The sequence below is a fragment of the Trachemys scripta genome, chromosome 6, assembly GCF_013100865.1.
Source record: "Trachemys scripta elegans isolate TJP31775 chromosome 6, CAS_Tse_1.0, whole genome shotgun sequence".
In the NCBI taxonomy this organism is placed as follows: Eukaryota; Metazoa; Chordata; order Testudines; family Emydidae; genus Trachemys; species Trachemys scripta.
The window spans coordinates 71323740-71338811 of NC_048303.1; the positions used below are offsets into that span (position 1 = coordinate 71323740).

Sequence of the window (15072 nt, forward strand, 5' to 3'; positions counted from 1 at the left end):
TATAGGCTTCAGGGCTGCAGAGTAACCTTGTGTTTGAAGAAATTGGTCGCCGCATCAAAGAGGTTGGAAATCAGCTGGTAAAGAAAGTAAATGCCATATTCCAGTGGGACATCACTAAAGATGGAGAGACAGCAGCACAGTGGAGTAAGTCAGAGGCTTGTTTATATAATGCCCTGATGCATTTTTTTAATGAAGTGAGGTAAGTTATACTCCTGCCAATTAAGACCTGCTATTTTAAAGGTAAACAGAAGTAATAGATGGGATTGCTCATTAGGGCTTGAAAATTGGAATGTGTATTGCACAAGTGACTGTTTTTGCAAATGGGTGGGATAATGTTCCATAATAGTAGTTGTTAACTTTTCTAAAAAACTTGTATACCTTGCCTATTTGGGTGTACGCAGACAAGTTGTCCTCTAAAAATTTGTTCTTAGGATGTTTCCACTCATGTATTTTTTTTGGAACAATGTACTGCTTTAACCAAGTCTTTCCTATTCAGAATCTGTTGGATCAAAGTTTGCTAAAGTCTTACGCATTATTACCTCTTCTCAAGAAAAGGTCTAGATTGTATGGAAGTCAAAGCATTTAACTGCAACAACTTTGTGCCTGGAGATCTTTAATTTGGGTAGTTAGATAAGGAAAATCTATGTTTCTACAGGGTTTTTAAATAAATTTCTCCCCCCTTTTTTTGTTTTTTGTTTTCTTTTCAGGTCTCTCTCTCTCTCTCTGATGTTGTTTTCAAGGATACGTATTTCTGTAAAACATAAAATCTTTTTCTTACTCAGATGAATGAATGTCAGGAATCTGTGGAATTACTGTTTATTTTGCCTCCTTATCTAGAATGGTCTGTTAGAGGGATACAAAATTTTGTCCCAAGGCCACACTGGCAGTTTACCAGAAGCCTCACAGTCGCACATAATTTGCATAAAATTAAGTAGATTGTAATCTCCCTCACTTTTTTTATGTGGATGTGCAACTCTGAGTTTACAATCCTCAGCTTGTAATGCTTCATCTTAATTGGCTTGGGCACTTGGAGCAAGATGAAAGCTTGCACAGTGGAAATTGTGTGCAAGTAGTGTCTGTGTGCTGTACCTCCTCAAGTTGAGGGAGGCTGATAGAGTTTTATGGGTTATGTTTGGTCATTGGGCTGCATTTTGATCACATACCACCATTTTTATCCAAAAGTAATTCTGGGAGGCTTTAAGAGCCCTCCATAAATCTGCTCTTTCTCTAAATTATTTAAGAAACTGTTCCTTCTCTCTGATTTACAGGGAGAAAGGTGTAGTCACTTTTGTAATTTCCCTTCCCCTCTTCCCAGTTCTTCACAATTGAGATTCTGACTAACAAGGCTGCTGCTAATGGGCAGGACATCATGCTGAATATTGAACCAGAGTGGCTTGACAGCTGTATTTTACCTTTTTGGCATAGCAAGCTGTCCTTGGAGAAGATGAATAAGCTGCACTGAGATAACAATGCTGATAAAAGCATTAAAAATACAGTGGAACACCATTTATCCAATCTAATCGGGACCAGGCCAAGATCAGATAATCAAAAATTCAGATAATCCAGAGAATGGACAAAGAGCTTCAGCCCCTGTCATTGGGGCTCAGGCTGTCAGGCTTGATTCAGTTAATATGGAGAGCCAGATAAATGGGGTTCTATTGTACCTAAATAGATTAGATTAAGTTCTCCAAAAGCCAAAAATCTTTCTTTAAATCAAAATAGGAGGAAGGCAGATTTTACAAGATTCAATCTTGAGGACCTCCTGCCTACAAACAATCAAATTGGGGAAATGATCTGAAATAAATAGGATGCAATTCAATAAGGACAAATGCCAAGTACTACACTTAGAAAGGCATAATCAAATGCACAAATACAAAATGGGAAGTGACCGCCTAGGAAGGAGAATTTCAGAAAAGGATTTTGGGATTATAGTGGATCACAAACTAAATATGAATCAACCTACTCAGCACTGATAAGGCCTCAGGTAAAAGTGCTGGGCACCACACTTCAGGGAAGACATGGACAAATTTGGAGAAAGTCCAGAGGAGAGCAACAAAAATGATTAAATGACCTATGAGGAAAGATTGGAAAAACTGTGCATGTTTAGTCTGGAGAAGAGAAGACTGGGGAAATAAGTCTTCAAGTATGTGAAAGGTTCCTATTAAAAAAGAAGGTGATAAATTGTTCTCCTTATCCACTGAGGACAGGACAAGAAGTAGTGGGCTTAAATTCAGCAAGGGAGATTTAGGTTAGACATTAGGAAAAATGTCTTAACTGTAAGGGTAGTTAAGCACTGGAACAAATTGCCTAGGGAGGATGTAGAATCTCCATCACTGGAGGTTTTTAAGGACAGGTTAGACAAACACCTGTCAGGGATTGTCTAGATAATACTTAGTTCTGCCTCAGTGCAGGGGACCTGACTAGATGACCTATTGAGGTCCCTTCCAGTGCTACATTTTAATGATTCTGTATTTGTCACTCTTGATCACTCCTCCAATCTCCAACAATTTCCTATTTTTGTACTCTTATGTTAATTCAAGTTAATCACATCATGGATGTGTTCAGAATAGCAACCTAAGATTCAAAAGCACTGCTTTTCTGTATTGATGCTCATATACTTTAAGGATACCTATTAAAAATGCCAGTGTCAAACTGCAAATCACTTCACTTGGAAGCCTCTGTATCATGCTTTGTGTTAGGACTCTTGGGCAGCATTCACCTCACACTCCCTGTAAGTACCCGGCCTGGGTTGGGGAAGCTAATGATCCAACCTGCGGACCTTCAGTGATGAATCCTGGTCACATGCCACCTGAGGCACATCGCGCATGTGCTAAGTAGTATAGGGGTCTTGGCTGCATTGACAATGTGGCATCCATAATGTATGGTCTTACTACAGAGGACATTAGGAACATAAGAAACTGAGGCTAAATTAGTACAGCTGAGTGATAGAATGTTAATCATCACAGTTAGTGATTCTTCACTCTTATTACTCTATCTGAAAAATTAAGTGGCCTTTGCCCTCTTACTCAGACAGAAGATGATTTAAAAATTTATTCAAAGTCACCAATTTATTATAATCCCTTTTTAATTTCTGAACCACCATGCTTTGTGTTCTTGTGGCGAGTGGCCTTTCCAATCCTGCTCTCTCACAAACATACATTGAAGGCGGCAGTAATAGGATAGCCCTTTTTACCCAAGGGCTTTACCTCCCATACCAGCCTGTTGTATTGGAGGAACTCGCCCTGATTGATGTGTGTGAAATGTCAATGTACGATATCATGAATAGGCTATCCAGAAAGAGGGGCACTGCTTTGTATAAGTTAAGAACCAATCTAAACCTTTTCCCTCATTTCAAGAAGAACTTTGGTCTGGCCATGTTCTCTCTGCTCCATCCCTGGCCAGTGGGAAGAGGATGTAATTTGTTCTTGTATCCTCTGTTGGAGATACCCCTTACTAACAAGGGAACATAACTGGTCCTTTTAATTATCACCTCCACCTCTTCTGCACCAGGTGATTCCAGCTACCAGAGAGAATCTGGCCATTTCTTTAGGTTTTGAAAATGTTTTAGCAGGTTTTGCTGCTGTTTTTAATTTTCACTTACTTCCTGGTGCTGACCAGGACTAGGGGCTTGATTCAGAGCCCACCAAAGTCAATGGAAAAACTGTCTCTAACTTCAGTGGGGTTTGGATCAGGCCCTAGAAGCAGTGATATCAAAACACCCTGGACTCTGTGTGAGGAACTCCTGTTATTTTCAATATTTGTTACCTCACAAATACCAGGACTCATTGTAGGCAGCACTGGGGTATATGCATAAAATAAAGTTTGCTGACAATTTTCCATTATAAACCCCCTCAACCATTTGAGCTGAAACTTTCTATGCATGGTCTGTGCCTCACATTGATTTTTATTTTGTAATAGTTTCAGTGTAAACAGTTCAGCTGTTTCTGAGAGGGATAAAGAAAATCAGTCATTTTGCTAATGTTAACATTTTCTAACCACTTCTTTGAAGAGCACTAGTGCTTCCATGAGTTGCAACAGGAACTTAACATTTGACAAGGAGCTAATTCTGAAGTTAAGATGTGCCTTTTGCTATCCCCATGAAAATCTATTCAATTTTGACTGAGTAGTATATTTCTAAAAATTGCTATTTACACATTCTTAGTAGAGCTTGTTAGGGGGTTGTTGCTAAAATCTATGAAATTTTAATCTGTGCTGAACATGCTCCCAAGATCCACAGGTTGTGAACTCCAGAGAGCAACAGTCACTGCAGGAGCAGTAGCCGCTACTATCCTTTTGGGCTAGGAAAAGGAATGTTGGCCTGGGAACCAGGAGAGCATTAATTCTAATCCCACTTCCTCCATTACTGGTATTAATAATTCTGTGTACTTCACAGATTTTATTTTACCCCTATTTTTTGGAGGATGAGAAGTACCATTCCCCAAAAGGGAGTAATTGAGAGGGCTGAACAAGATCTATCAGCTAGGCAGTTTTTAATCCATTTAATGTGTGCCATGTTAATTTTATATTCTAGTTTAACCAAAATGTTGTGTGGCACCATGTCAAATGCCTTACAGAAGTCTAAATATATTACATCAACACTAAAACTTTTATTGGCCAAATTTATAATCAGAATAAAATAAGATATCAAGTGACTTTGACAGGATCTATTTTCCATAAACCCATGCTGATTTGCATTAATTATATTAACCTCCTTTAATTCTTCATTAATTGAGTCCCTTATCAGCCGGTTCATTATGTTGCCCGGGATTAATGTCAGGCTGATAGACATATAATTACCCGGGTCATCCTGTTTACCCTTTTTAGAAATTGGCATAAAGTTAGCTTTCTTCCAGTTGTCTGGACCTTCCCCAGTGTTCCAAGAGTTATCGATAATCAACATGAATGGTCTAGCAAACTCCTCACCCAGCTCTTTTAAAACTCTTGCATACATCCTGCTGACTTAAAAATGTCTAGTTTTAGTAGCATCTGTTTAACACCCTTCAGAGATACGAGTGGAATGGAAAGTGTGTTGTCACCATAGGATGAGATTACATCATCTGGTTTCCCCCAAAATACAGAGTAGAAATATTTATCGAATGCTGCTGCCTTTTCTGCATTATTCTTGATTATTTTACCATTTCCATCTAGTAATGGATCAATAGCATTGTCAGGATCATAGAATCGTAGAATATCAGGGTTGAAAGGGACCTCAGGAGGTCATCCTTTTTGTTCATAATATAATATTTAAAATTGATGACCCAGGCAGTATGGGTATGCATGATGGGGTTTCTTTGTTGAGGTTTTTTTTATGGTATATTACATTTCTTAAAAATTAAGAGGCTCAAGGTAGCAAAGTCAAGCACTCAAAAGTTACATAGCGCATGCCACCTTCTGCCTGTTTGTTCATATTCATTATGATATAGTCTGCAAATACATCATCATATGCCAGTTGTTCTACAGGATCCTTGCCTAATTCATTTCACAAAGTGAAAGTGAAGCAGGCAGAGAGTTTGTTGTTTTCTTTCCTTTTTTTTAAAGAGAGAGAGAATGTTCTCATGATTAAGAACTGGACTGGGAGCCAGTAAAGCTTGGTTCTATTCCTGTTTGTGGCATTCCTTATGTGATGACAGGCAAGACTGTTATAATACATATGAACAAAGATGCCAAAGTATAGTTTCATAGATAATCTTAATTCTGGCATTTCCTGCAACCTAATGTTCCTGTAACAGTTTTTTTTATATGTAATAAAGAGCATAATGTTCAACTTCTATCCCAATGCCCTTGGTGTAACTTGATTTAATTGTTGTGTCTCAATACTGTTGACCAAATTCAGATCTCCTGTAAAAGTGCACAAGACCATTGAAGTCAGTGCATTTACACACTACCTTGGGTCTGAATTTGGCCCAGAATTTTTCACAATAAATATTTAATGATGACCTGCTGCATTTAAGTCATCACTTGGAAGGTGGTAAGGTGATAGGGAATAGCCAGCATGGATTTGTGAAGAATAAATCATGTCAAACCAATCTGATAGCTTTCTTTGATAGGATAACGAGCCTTGTGGATAAGGGTGAAGCAGTGGATGTGGTATACCTAGACTTTAGTAAGGCATTTGATACGGTCTCGCATGATATTCTTATCGATAAACTAGGCAAATACAAATTAGATGGGGCTACTATAAGGTGGGTGCATAACTGGCTGGATAACCATACTCAGAGAGTTGTTGTTAATGGTTCCCAATCCTGCTGGAAAGGCGTAACGAGTGGGGTACCGCAGGGGTCTGTTTTGGGACCGGCTCTGTTCAATATCTTCATCAACGACTTAGATATTGGCATAGAAAGTACGCTTATTAAGTTTGCGGATGATACCAAACTGGGAGGGAGTGCAACTACTTTAGAGGACAGGGTCATAATTCAAAATGATCTGGACAAATTGGAGAAATGGGCTGAGTTAAACAGGATGAAGTTTAACAAAGACAAATGCAAAGTGCTCCACTTAGGAAGGAAAAATCAATTTCACACATACAGAATGGGAAAAGACTGTCTAGGAAGGAGTACGGCAGAAAGGGATCTAGGGGTTATAGTGGACCACAAGCTAAATATGAGTCAACAGTGTGATGCTGTTGCAAAAAAAGCAAACATGATTCTGGGATGCATTAACAGGTGTGTTGTGAGCAAGACACGAGAAGTCATTCTTCCGCTCTACTCTGCTCTGGGTAGGCCTCAGCTGGAGTATTGTGTCCAGTTCTGGGCGCCGCATTTTAAAAAAGATGTGGAGAAATTGGAAAGGGTCCAGAGAAGAGCAACAAGAATGATTAAAGGTCTTGAAAACATGACCTATGAAGGAAGGCTGAAAGAACTGGGTTTGTTTAGTTTGGAAAAGAGAAGACTGAGAGGGGACATGATAGCAGTTTTCAGGTATCTAAAAGGGTGTCATAAGGAGGAGGGAGAGAACTTGTTCACCTTAGCCTCTAAGGATAGAACCAGAAACAATGGATTTAAACTGCAGCAAGGGAGGTCTAGGTTGGACATTAGGAAAAAGTTCCTAACTGTCAGGGTGGTTAAACACTGGAACAAATTGCCTAGGGAGGTTGTGGAATCTCCGGCTCTGGAGATATTTAAGAGTAGGTTAGATAAATGTCTATTATGGATGGTCTAGGCAGTATTTGGTCCTGCCATGCGGGCAGGGGACTGGACTCGATGACCTCTCGAGGTCCCTTCCAGTCCTATAATCTATGAATCTATAAGTAATGTTAAGCTTTTGCAATTATAATGTGCTAATTTAATATAACTTGGTAAGAATTCCCCTTGCCTACCCTTTAGCATCATCCTAAAATTGCCTTTTAAAAAGGTGGCTACAGTAACTGGGCTATGAAATGAGGAGATAACTTGATTTAGAAGTTGGTTCTTATGAATTAATATTGCATACTTTTTGTCTCAATTATATTTAAAATTGTTGACATATTTTCACTGAGACAACAGAAATATTCTCCTTTTTGTCACAAGCCTTTAGTTTACACCGATGATGTTGGGGTCTCGATTGTTTCATTAGCTTTTCTTCAGGCTTCTGTTGCCAAAGCCCACAATCAGATTAAGTCTCCCGGGCCTTTACTGACAATGTTGACTGTTCTCCTGGCCTACCTGCTGGGCTTCCTTCCATTATTAAATTTGTTACTCAGCTGTGCTGCCTTGTCTTCTAATCTTTTGACTTGTCACTTTTGCATTGCTTTGTGCTGTTGTGCAATCTGCAGTAGTTGACAGCTCAAGAAACCATCTGGGCCCTGCAGCTTATTGCTGTCTTGGGTGATACTATGGCTCCAGCATCTCTAGCTAATGTCCTGGAGTCTAGTGTCAGGGGGAAAATGAAAGAAATCAGTGGCTTTGGGAGGAATCATCTGAAATTCTGTTCTGACAGCCAATAATTTTATTCTTCCTTAAATTTACAAGCACCAATTTTTTTTTTGTATTTCTGTATTTAAATGACTTGTGCATTTTATCACTACACAGCAGGGCAAGGTTTCTGTTTGAGCATCTCTCGTTAAGTGGATGGGGCATGTGGACTCAAGTATTTTTCATTGCAGCAAGAATTCTCAATGGCAACTCCAATGTTAGTAGCGCCAGTCTAATTAACTAGCAATAACCTTTACAACTTCATTCATTTTAATTCAGCTTGTAGACTATAACACACACACACACACACACGGGTTATTCAACATAGAATTGACAAAAAAGAGAGAAGTTGATGTACCTAATCAGTTAAGTAACTTCCAGTCTCAGCAGAAGACATTAGATCTGTTCAGAAAAAGTCTATGGACAAATAAACTGACCCTTCATAATTAATTGAGAAGGTAAAGAAAAACATTAGAAAGTTAAGAATTTTTAGTTGTCATATCTTTTTTTTTTAATCTATTTAATTTCCCCAAGTTTGAGACTTAAGAGAAAAAAGCCCTATGTCTTACAAACTCCATTATTTTTGCTATTTTGGTAGCGTTCATAATTTCCTTAACTTCTCTGGGGCATGAGCAGAACCATATTCAAGAATGTATGAAAGTTAAGCTTTGTCAGCATAACCCGAGGAGCTTGTAACGCCTGTGAAATCCACATTTCCTGATTCACTGGAATTTTGTATGTTCCACCTACACAGCCTATGTGGTCAGTAGTTGGTTTATTTATGGTGCTTATAATTTTTCAGCAGAGGTTGTGGATCAAAAAGGACTTTGCACTGTTTGTAGCCAAGATCCAAAGAGATGTGATGGAAGCTTGTACAGCCCCCAAAACAAATGTTAATGTTTCTTACACTTGTATTCTGATGGCAACAGTATTTTAAGAAACATTCCCTTGCTGCATTTGCAACCAAAACATTGCAGCATTTTTGCTAGTTCATGAAAAACCCAAAGGTAAAATTGACATAGACAAAGAAAAAGTGAAGCTAGTCTAGCTTAGTTTCCCATCTAGTTTTGTTATCCAAACTGAGTTAAATGCAAAAGGCAAACAAATAGTACAAATAAGGAAAATGAAAAACAATCTTTTTTATTAATCAGATATATTTGTAATATGGTGATGAAACTTGGTTTTAACCTGGCATATTATGTTCATATTAGATCTAAGTGTATCTGACCATTGTCTGCAGGTCTACAAATGATTGGGAAGGGTTGACCCAAGGCAACAAAATCTGACCACTCTGCTCATCTAACTTGAAGCGAATTGGCACTCAGCTGCCTAAGATCTACTGCGGATACTCCTCCTCTTTTTAGTTTTGTACTTAGTGTTTGGAGATATACAGGGAAATAAGTTTATCTTGATGCTTAATCAAGGAGTCGCTGGGTTTTTTTTCATTTGTGATGCATGAGCCTTCTCCCTATTCCCCCTTACCTTTTTTTTTTTTTTTACCCTGCAGAATTGGTGATAGTCACCAGATCTGTTTCTTAAGTTGTAACATGCACGGATAACTAAACTGTATGTTCCAAGTAGGTAGTAATTGTCCCATGTGCCATTTCTCACTCAGCATTAATGTAAATGACAAACTTAACATTTTGAATTTGCTTGTAGTTATGAGTGGACATGCAGATGTTAGATCAGTTTAAAAAAAATGAAAAAATCATCACTTTCTAAAAATATTACCATTCCTCAAACACAGTCTTTTGGATTTACCTCAAACTTTTGAAGTAGCTCTCCTTTGGGGGGAGGCTACACATGATACAGTTTATTCAGAGAGCAGTTTCCAGAAACTTAGTAGGGGGTTAACATCAGGTCAATAATGAAAACTGTTGAAGTCTCCACGAGAGTGAAACTGCTGGGACTCTGTAATTAAAAATGTCAGAAACATCAACTTGACAATTATTTTATTTTTAAACTGCTGGGGGTGCAACGGGAATGGCTGGGAATTTGCAGACTGTGAAAATGAATTGGCAAAGTGCATCCTGTCATAATGTTGTTCTAACCAGGCAACATAGTACCTGCCCTTTGTGTCTTCTAGTAGATTATTTTGGCAGGACATTTTGTTTGGGGAAGTAGGCCTCTCAAGCTACAGACACTTTGAGGAATTTTTGGCTTTCTGTAACAGAAGGAGAGAGAATTTGCAAAGTTTAAGATACTCTTTAAATCAAGGAAAACACTCTAAAGTGGTCAAAATTTGCAAACACAGATTTTAATAATGCTGTCTTTAATGAAAAGGGCACAAGCCTACATGCTAAAAATATGTAGAACTTTATTACAAAAATAAGATCTTGCTGCAGTTGTAATATACAGTACCTTGCAAAACCTTAAAAAAAGTTGTGTGGATATTGCCTTTGTTATTGTTTATATTTATTTTTTGTAATTGTTGTGTAAGAAAATTAATATGAAGTTTTTTTAAACTATCAGCGATTTCTTTTCCTATAGGCGACTCTTAAAAACCATGTATTTAAAAAAATGAATCTAGACTTTTTTTGAAGCACTTTGAAAAGAAACTTGAGACTTGAATTGGAAACTTTCTGAAAGATGTGGTTTTATTTTTCCAACATGAGATAGCTCAGTGATGAGCAAAGTCTGCCAACCTGCTCCTCCTTAAACAGATGTGTTTTGCTTTCTTGGCATGGAGCAGTTTAGTCTCTTCCCTTGCTAAAATTTATTTCCGTTTCAAAATTGATTTCCTAATTAACTATACTGTAAGTGTACTTGACAGTGAGATCATGATCACACACATCTTTTGATGGGTGTGGCTGGCCAGAACAAAAAGTTCTAGAAAAGAGTAGTGGCTAATCAATAATAAGATTTATTGTATTGTACGTGTACATTATTAATCTTTCTGGACCACAGTTGCCCATTTTTGCCCTGCTAAACTCATCTAAACTGTAGGTTTTTATGAGAACAGCTGTATGTCATTTGCTGTCTGAATATTAAACATACAATCTGCTAGCTCAGACATTTAACCAAGTGAAGATCACAGAATTGGGCAGAAATCTGAAAAGCTTTGTCAAACTATGAAATTTGACTGTTACCTAAAGATCAAAAGATCTCCATGCCTGAGGTAGGAAAACACTGATTAATCAGGCAGAATAATTTATTTGCCTCAAACCTATCAACTCATGCTTGGTAGATCTTTGTTTATCATGGCAGGTAACAGTAGTGATTAGAGAAGAATAGCATAATTATGGAGCTTTTATGATTAGCTTTGTATTAATTCATCAGAATAAAATGACTCCACTTTGTAGCTGGTAAGCTAGGTATGTATTTATCAGGAAATGTATCTTTCAAGTCCCCCTTTCATCCTTTCCTAATAATAATTTAACGAAGTGCAGTTTGAAATTAAAACCCATCATCATTTGATTGCTACAGTCTTACTCCTGAGTGTTTACAATACCGAGTTTAGCACACATCTAACACAATTTTTCATTGTAAGATATTTTTACTGGAAGGGCATGTCATTTGAGTTTCCTTTACATTCAGTTTGGTTTTAAAAAACAGGTTTCCCAAAAGGCTGGTAACACAAAAGTTAGACACAGACTTAGACGTGTAATAGTAATTAATCATTTTTATTAAAAATTAAATGGATTAAAATCTGGCTAACTGATATGTCTCAAAATGGAAACAGGAAATCATCATTCTGTGTGTGTGTGTGTGTGTGTGTGTGTGTGTTTCCACTGAGGTCTCTCAGGGGTTGGTTCTTGACCCTACGCTATTTAACATTTTTATCAATCACCTGCAAGTAAACATAAAATAATCACTGATAAAGTTTGCAGATGCCAAAAAAATTAAAGGATTGGTAAACAATAGAACAGGTCACTGATTCAGAGCAATCTAAATCACCTGGTAAGCTGAGCATAACCTGGAATACTGTATCCAGTTCTGGTGCCCACAGTTCTAGAAGGATATTGATAAACTGGAGAGGGTTCAGAGAAGAGCTAAGCGAATGCTTAAAGGATTAGAAAACATGCCTTATAATGATAGACTCAAATTGCTCAATCTATTTAGCTTAACAAAGAGAACATCGAGGGATAACTTGATCACAGTCTAAAAGTACATACAAAAGTACATAGGGGAACTAATATTTGAAAATGGGCTCGTGAATCGAGCAGAGAAAGGTATAACATGATCCAATGGCTGGAAGATGAAGCTAGACAAATTGCGACTGGAAATAAGGTGGCTATATTTAAATCAAGATTGGATTTTTTTTTTCTGAAAATATATACTCTAGTTCATTTGGGGAAAGTTCTATGGCCTGTGTTCAAAAGGGGGTCAGACTAGATGATTACAGTGGTTTCTTTTGGTCTTGGAATCTGAATCAATTACAGTACATGGCTCTTACTATTGTCTTCTTTTAAAAACTAAACTAACTTTACTTCCTTTCCTCAGCTATTGACTTAAAGAATGGTTCTGGTGAGGTGTATCAAGGGCCAGCACAGGGTTCTCCTGACACCACTTTCACCCTTTCGGATCAAGACTTCATGGAGGTGGTCCTAGGCAAGATTAATCCACAAAAGGTAAAGGCATTGTGAAGTAGAGATGTTCAGTGGCATTGTGAAATATTACTCGTTTACTCGGAGACATTCTTGAAGTAGCACAATTTCTAGCGTGTAGCTTATTTAGAAGAAAAGACTGTCTTGTAGGCCAGTAATCTGACTGAAATGTATTGAGTCTCTGTGAAAGGTGCTGCTGTAGAGTACGGTGCTCACTCCTAAAATGGCGCACACTGGTGTATGAGATACTACACTTTCCTATTGTAAGTGGAGAGAGAGATTTCACATACCACTGTGCAAATTTTAGCTGAGCAACTCATATCAACCTTGTACATGTAATAATATTCTGACTTGCAAGATTAATACCCACGGTTTGTGCATTAAGAATGTAATAAAGAAGAAAGGCCCATTACTGTTGTCATGGGCCTGTGGATTTCTATTGCATTATACTGAGAAACAAATCTATTAAAATTAGGCATAAATCCTCCTAAATAAGGCAAATCACTTAGGGGAGCAGATTAAAAAAGGGACATAATAAGGAGTTGGCATTTGAGCATCTGCAAATGTTCCTCCTTAAGTGCTTAAAACTACTCATTTGTAATTAAAAACGCATGTTATACAAGTTAAGTATCTCAAATTTAACATAATTCAGTTTATAGCATAGATAAATGAATATTCTTAATTAGCTCATCATAATATATTGAGAGCTCTTCTTTGATCCCAGTCAACAGGACTGAAATTAACAAGGACTTTGAATTTAAAATTTGGAGCTAACAATGTTCACTACTATATAATTCCTGTATACTGCATGAGCAGTAGGAATATACAGTACAAATATTTTGTGACCTTTATATATAACAGGCACAAGGTCTAAACAAACAAGTTTATGACAATCTGCATTTCTGTATTCTAAGGATTAAAGTGATTGCATTTCATGCACAATATTTGCTGTTAGACATCAGTATCACCTGTGAGTTTCTGTGGAGAGGAGGGGCTTTCCACCTGAAGACTTTCACAATAGCAATTTATATTTTGGACTACTGGCTCCATCAATTTCTTATTTGAATTTATCTTTGCGTTAATGGGAATATGGAGAAGTGTGCTATTCCAGAATTTTGTTTGCTTTCATATAACCTTCAAATTGCAAAACCAAAGTACAGCAATATTGATTAAATAAACACGTTTTAAAATGTCATAAAAATTATGAACCACATTTAAACTGGCTATGAAGAGTCACAAATCAGGAGTAGAACTAAAAATATGCAATATTGGAATTTTAGTGAAAACGCTCAAAGACTGATTATTCTGGTTGCACGAGTGAGTGGTCCACTGCATATTGTAAATGTGTTAAGAAAAAAGTCAACTAACCAATATTTATTTATTTATTTTAACCCATTTAAAAATGGAGACCCTGGCTGGCTGTGTGTGAATTTGAGTAGGGTTCAGTCATCCTTTTCCTATCCTCCTCACTTGCAGCTGTGGGCTGATGTTAGCACTCACTGAACTCAAGAGGGTCTGGTAAGATGGGATTGGGGCCTTGTCTCTGTGTAGTTGTTAACTTCTGACATTGGAGACTGGAGAAGCTCAGCTTTTACCAGCACGCTCCCCATGTTGCTGAGCCCTCAGAAATGGCTCAACCACCGCCACTTCTCCATTTACCACTACCCTTCTCCATCCCTGTACTCCTCAAGAAGCTTGGTGTTTGTGATTCTTGGTGATCTATACAATGAGGCTTAAAATGTCTTCTGTTCATAGCTAATGGACGTTTCCTGGTGAGGTTTGTCCTGTAGGACTTATCTAAAGTAAACCTCACTCTACTACTGTAGTTCATTTTTTTTTTTTTAAATAGACCTTTGAGAAGTAGGCAAACAATTGAAGAAAATTTTTTTTTTTTTCCCCTCTGCTTCCTATAGGCATTTTTTTCTGGTAAACTAAAAGTGAAAGGTAACATCATGCTGAGCCAGAAGCTGGAGATGATTCTTAAAGACTATGCCAAACTCTAAACTGCTAGATGGCCTACTTCAGTGTTCCCTTAAGAAGATCAGGAATGGCTGTCATTTCAGAAACAGAGCTTGAACCTTTATGCACATTTCTTATTGTCTATGTTCTGATTCACTTTATTGCTAATATGTTTCCTTGATTGTTGCAGATACAAAAACCTGATCTAAATCTGTTTAACACTCTTTTTCTCTGTTCCTCAGTAAAAGTTTGAATCATAATTTTCTCATATTGTAACTTCATTTAAATAAAACTTGCGTAGTTCTTACAAAATACATATTTCTATATCAATTATAAAGAAAATTTAATCATTAAAATGCTTTGATACCTCCTTCCTGCATCATTGTCTTTAATCCTTTCATACTGCTTAAGTCTGATGTTTAAAATGCCAAAGAATCTGAAGGTTTTGTTTTTGCAGTTGGTGTATTTGGTGGTTTATTATGGCCTCCTGTAAACGTCTTAAAGAAGCAGTTAACTTGAAGTCAGTTTCATTTATTACATGTAGTCTGCATATCTTTTGTAGACAAGAAAGCTCTTTGAACTTTGCAGCACATCACCACATTCAGGTTGTCTGCCATTTAGAGAAATTTACTATTAATTACCATTGTGCCAATTAAATGCAAATTCTCGGTGTCTTT

The 15072-nt window shown here is 37.4% G+C and overlaps 1 protein-coding gene across 1 annotated transcript in view; it reads left to right on the forward strand.

The window, feature by feature from the left end:
* Positions 1-14769, forward strand: part of HSD17B4 (hydroxysteroid 17-beta dehydrogenase 4) — a 107599-nt gene extending 92830 nt beyond the window's left edge. Inside the window, exons 22-24 of the mRNA XM_034774494.1 lie at positions 6-144; positions 12333-12460; positions 14350-14769. Of these exons, the coding sequence (XP_034630385.1) occupies positions 6-144; positions 12333-12460; positions 14350-14439 (357 nt within the window). The 3' untranslated portion in view covers positions 14440-14769. The remainder of the gene's footprint in view (positions 1-5; positions 145-12332; positions 12461-14349) is intronic.
* Positions 14770-15072: the final 303 nt, after the last annotated feature.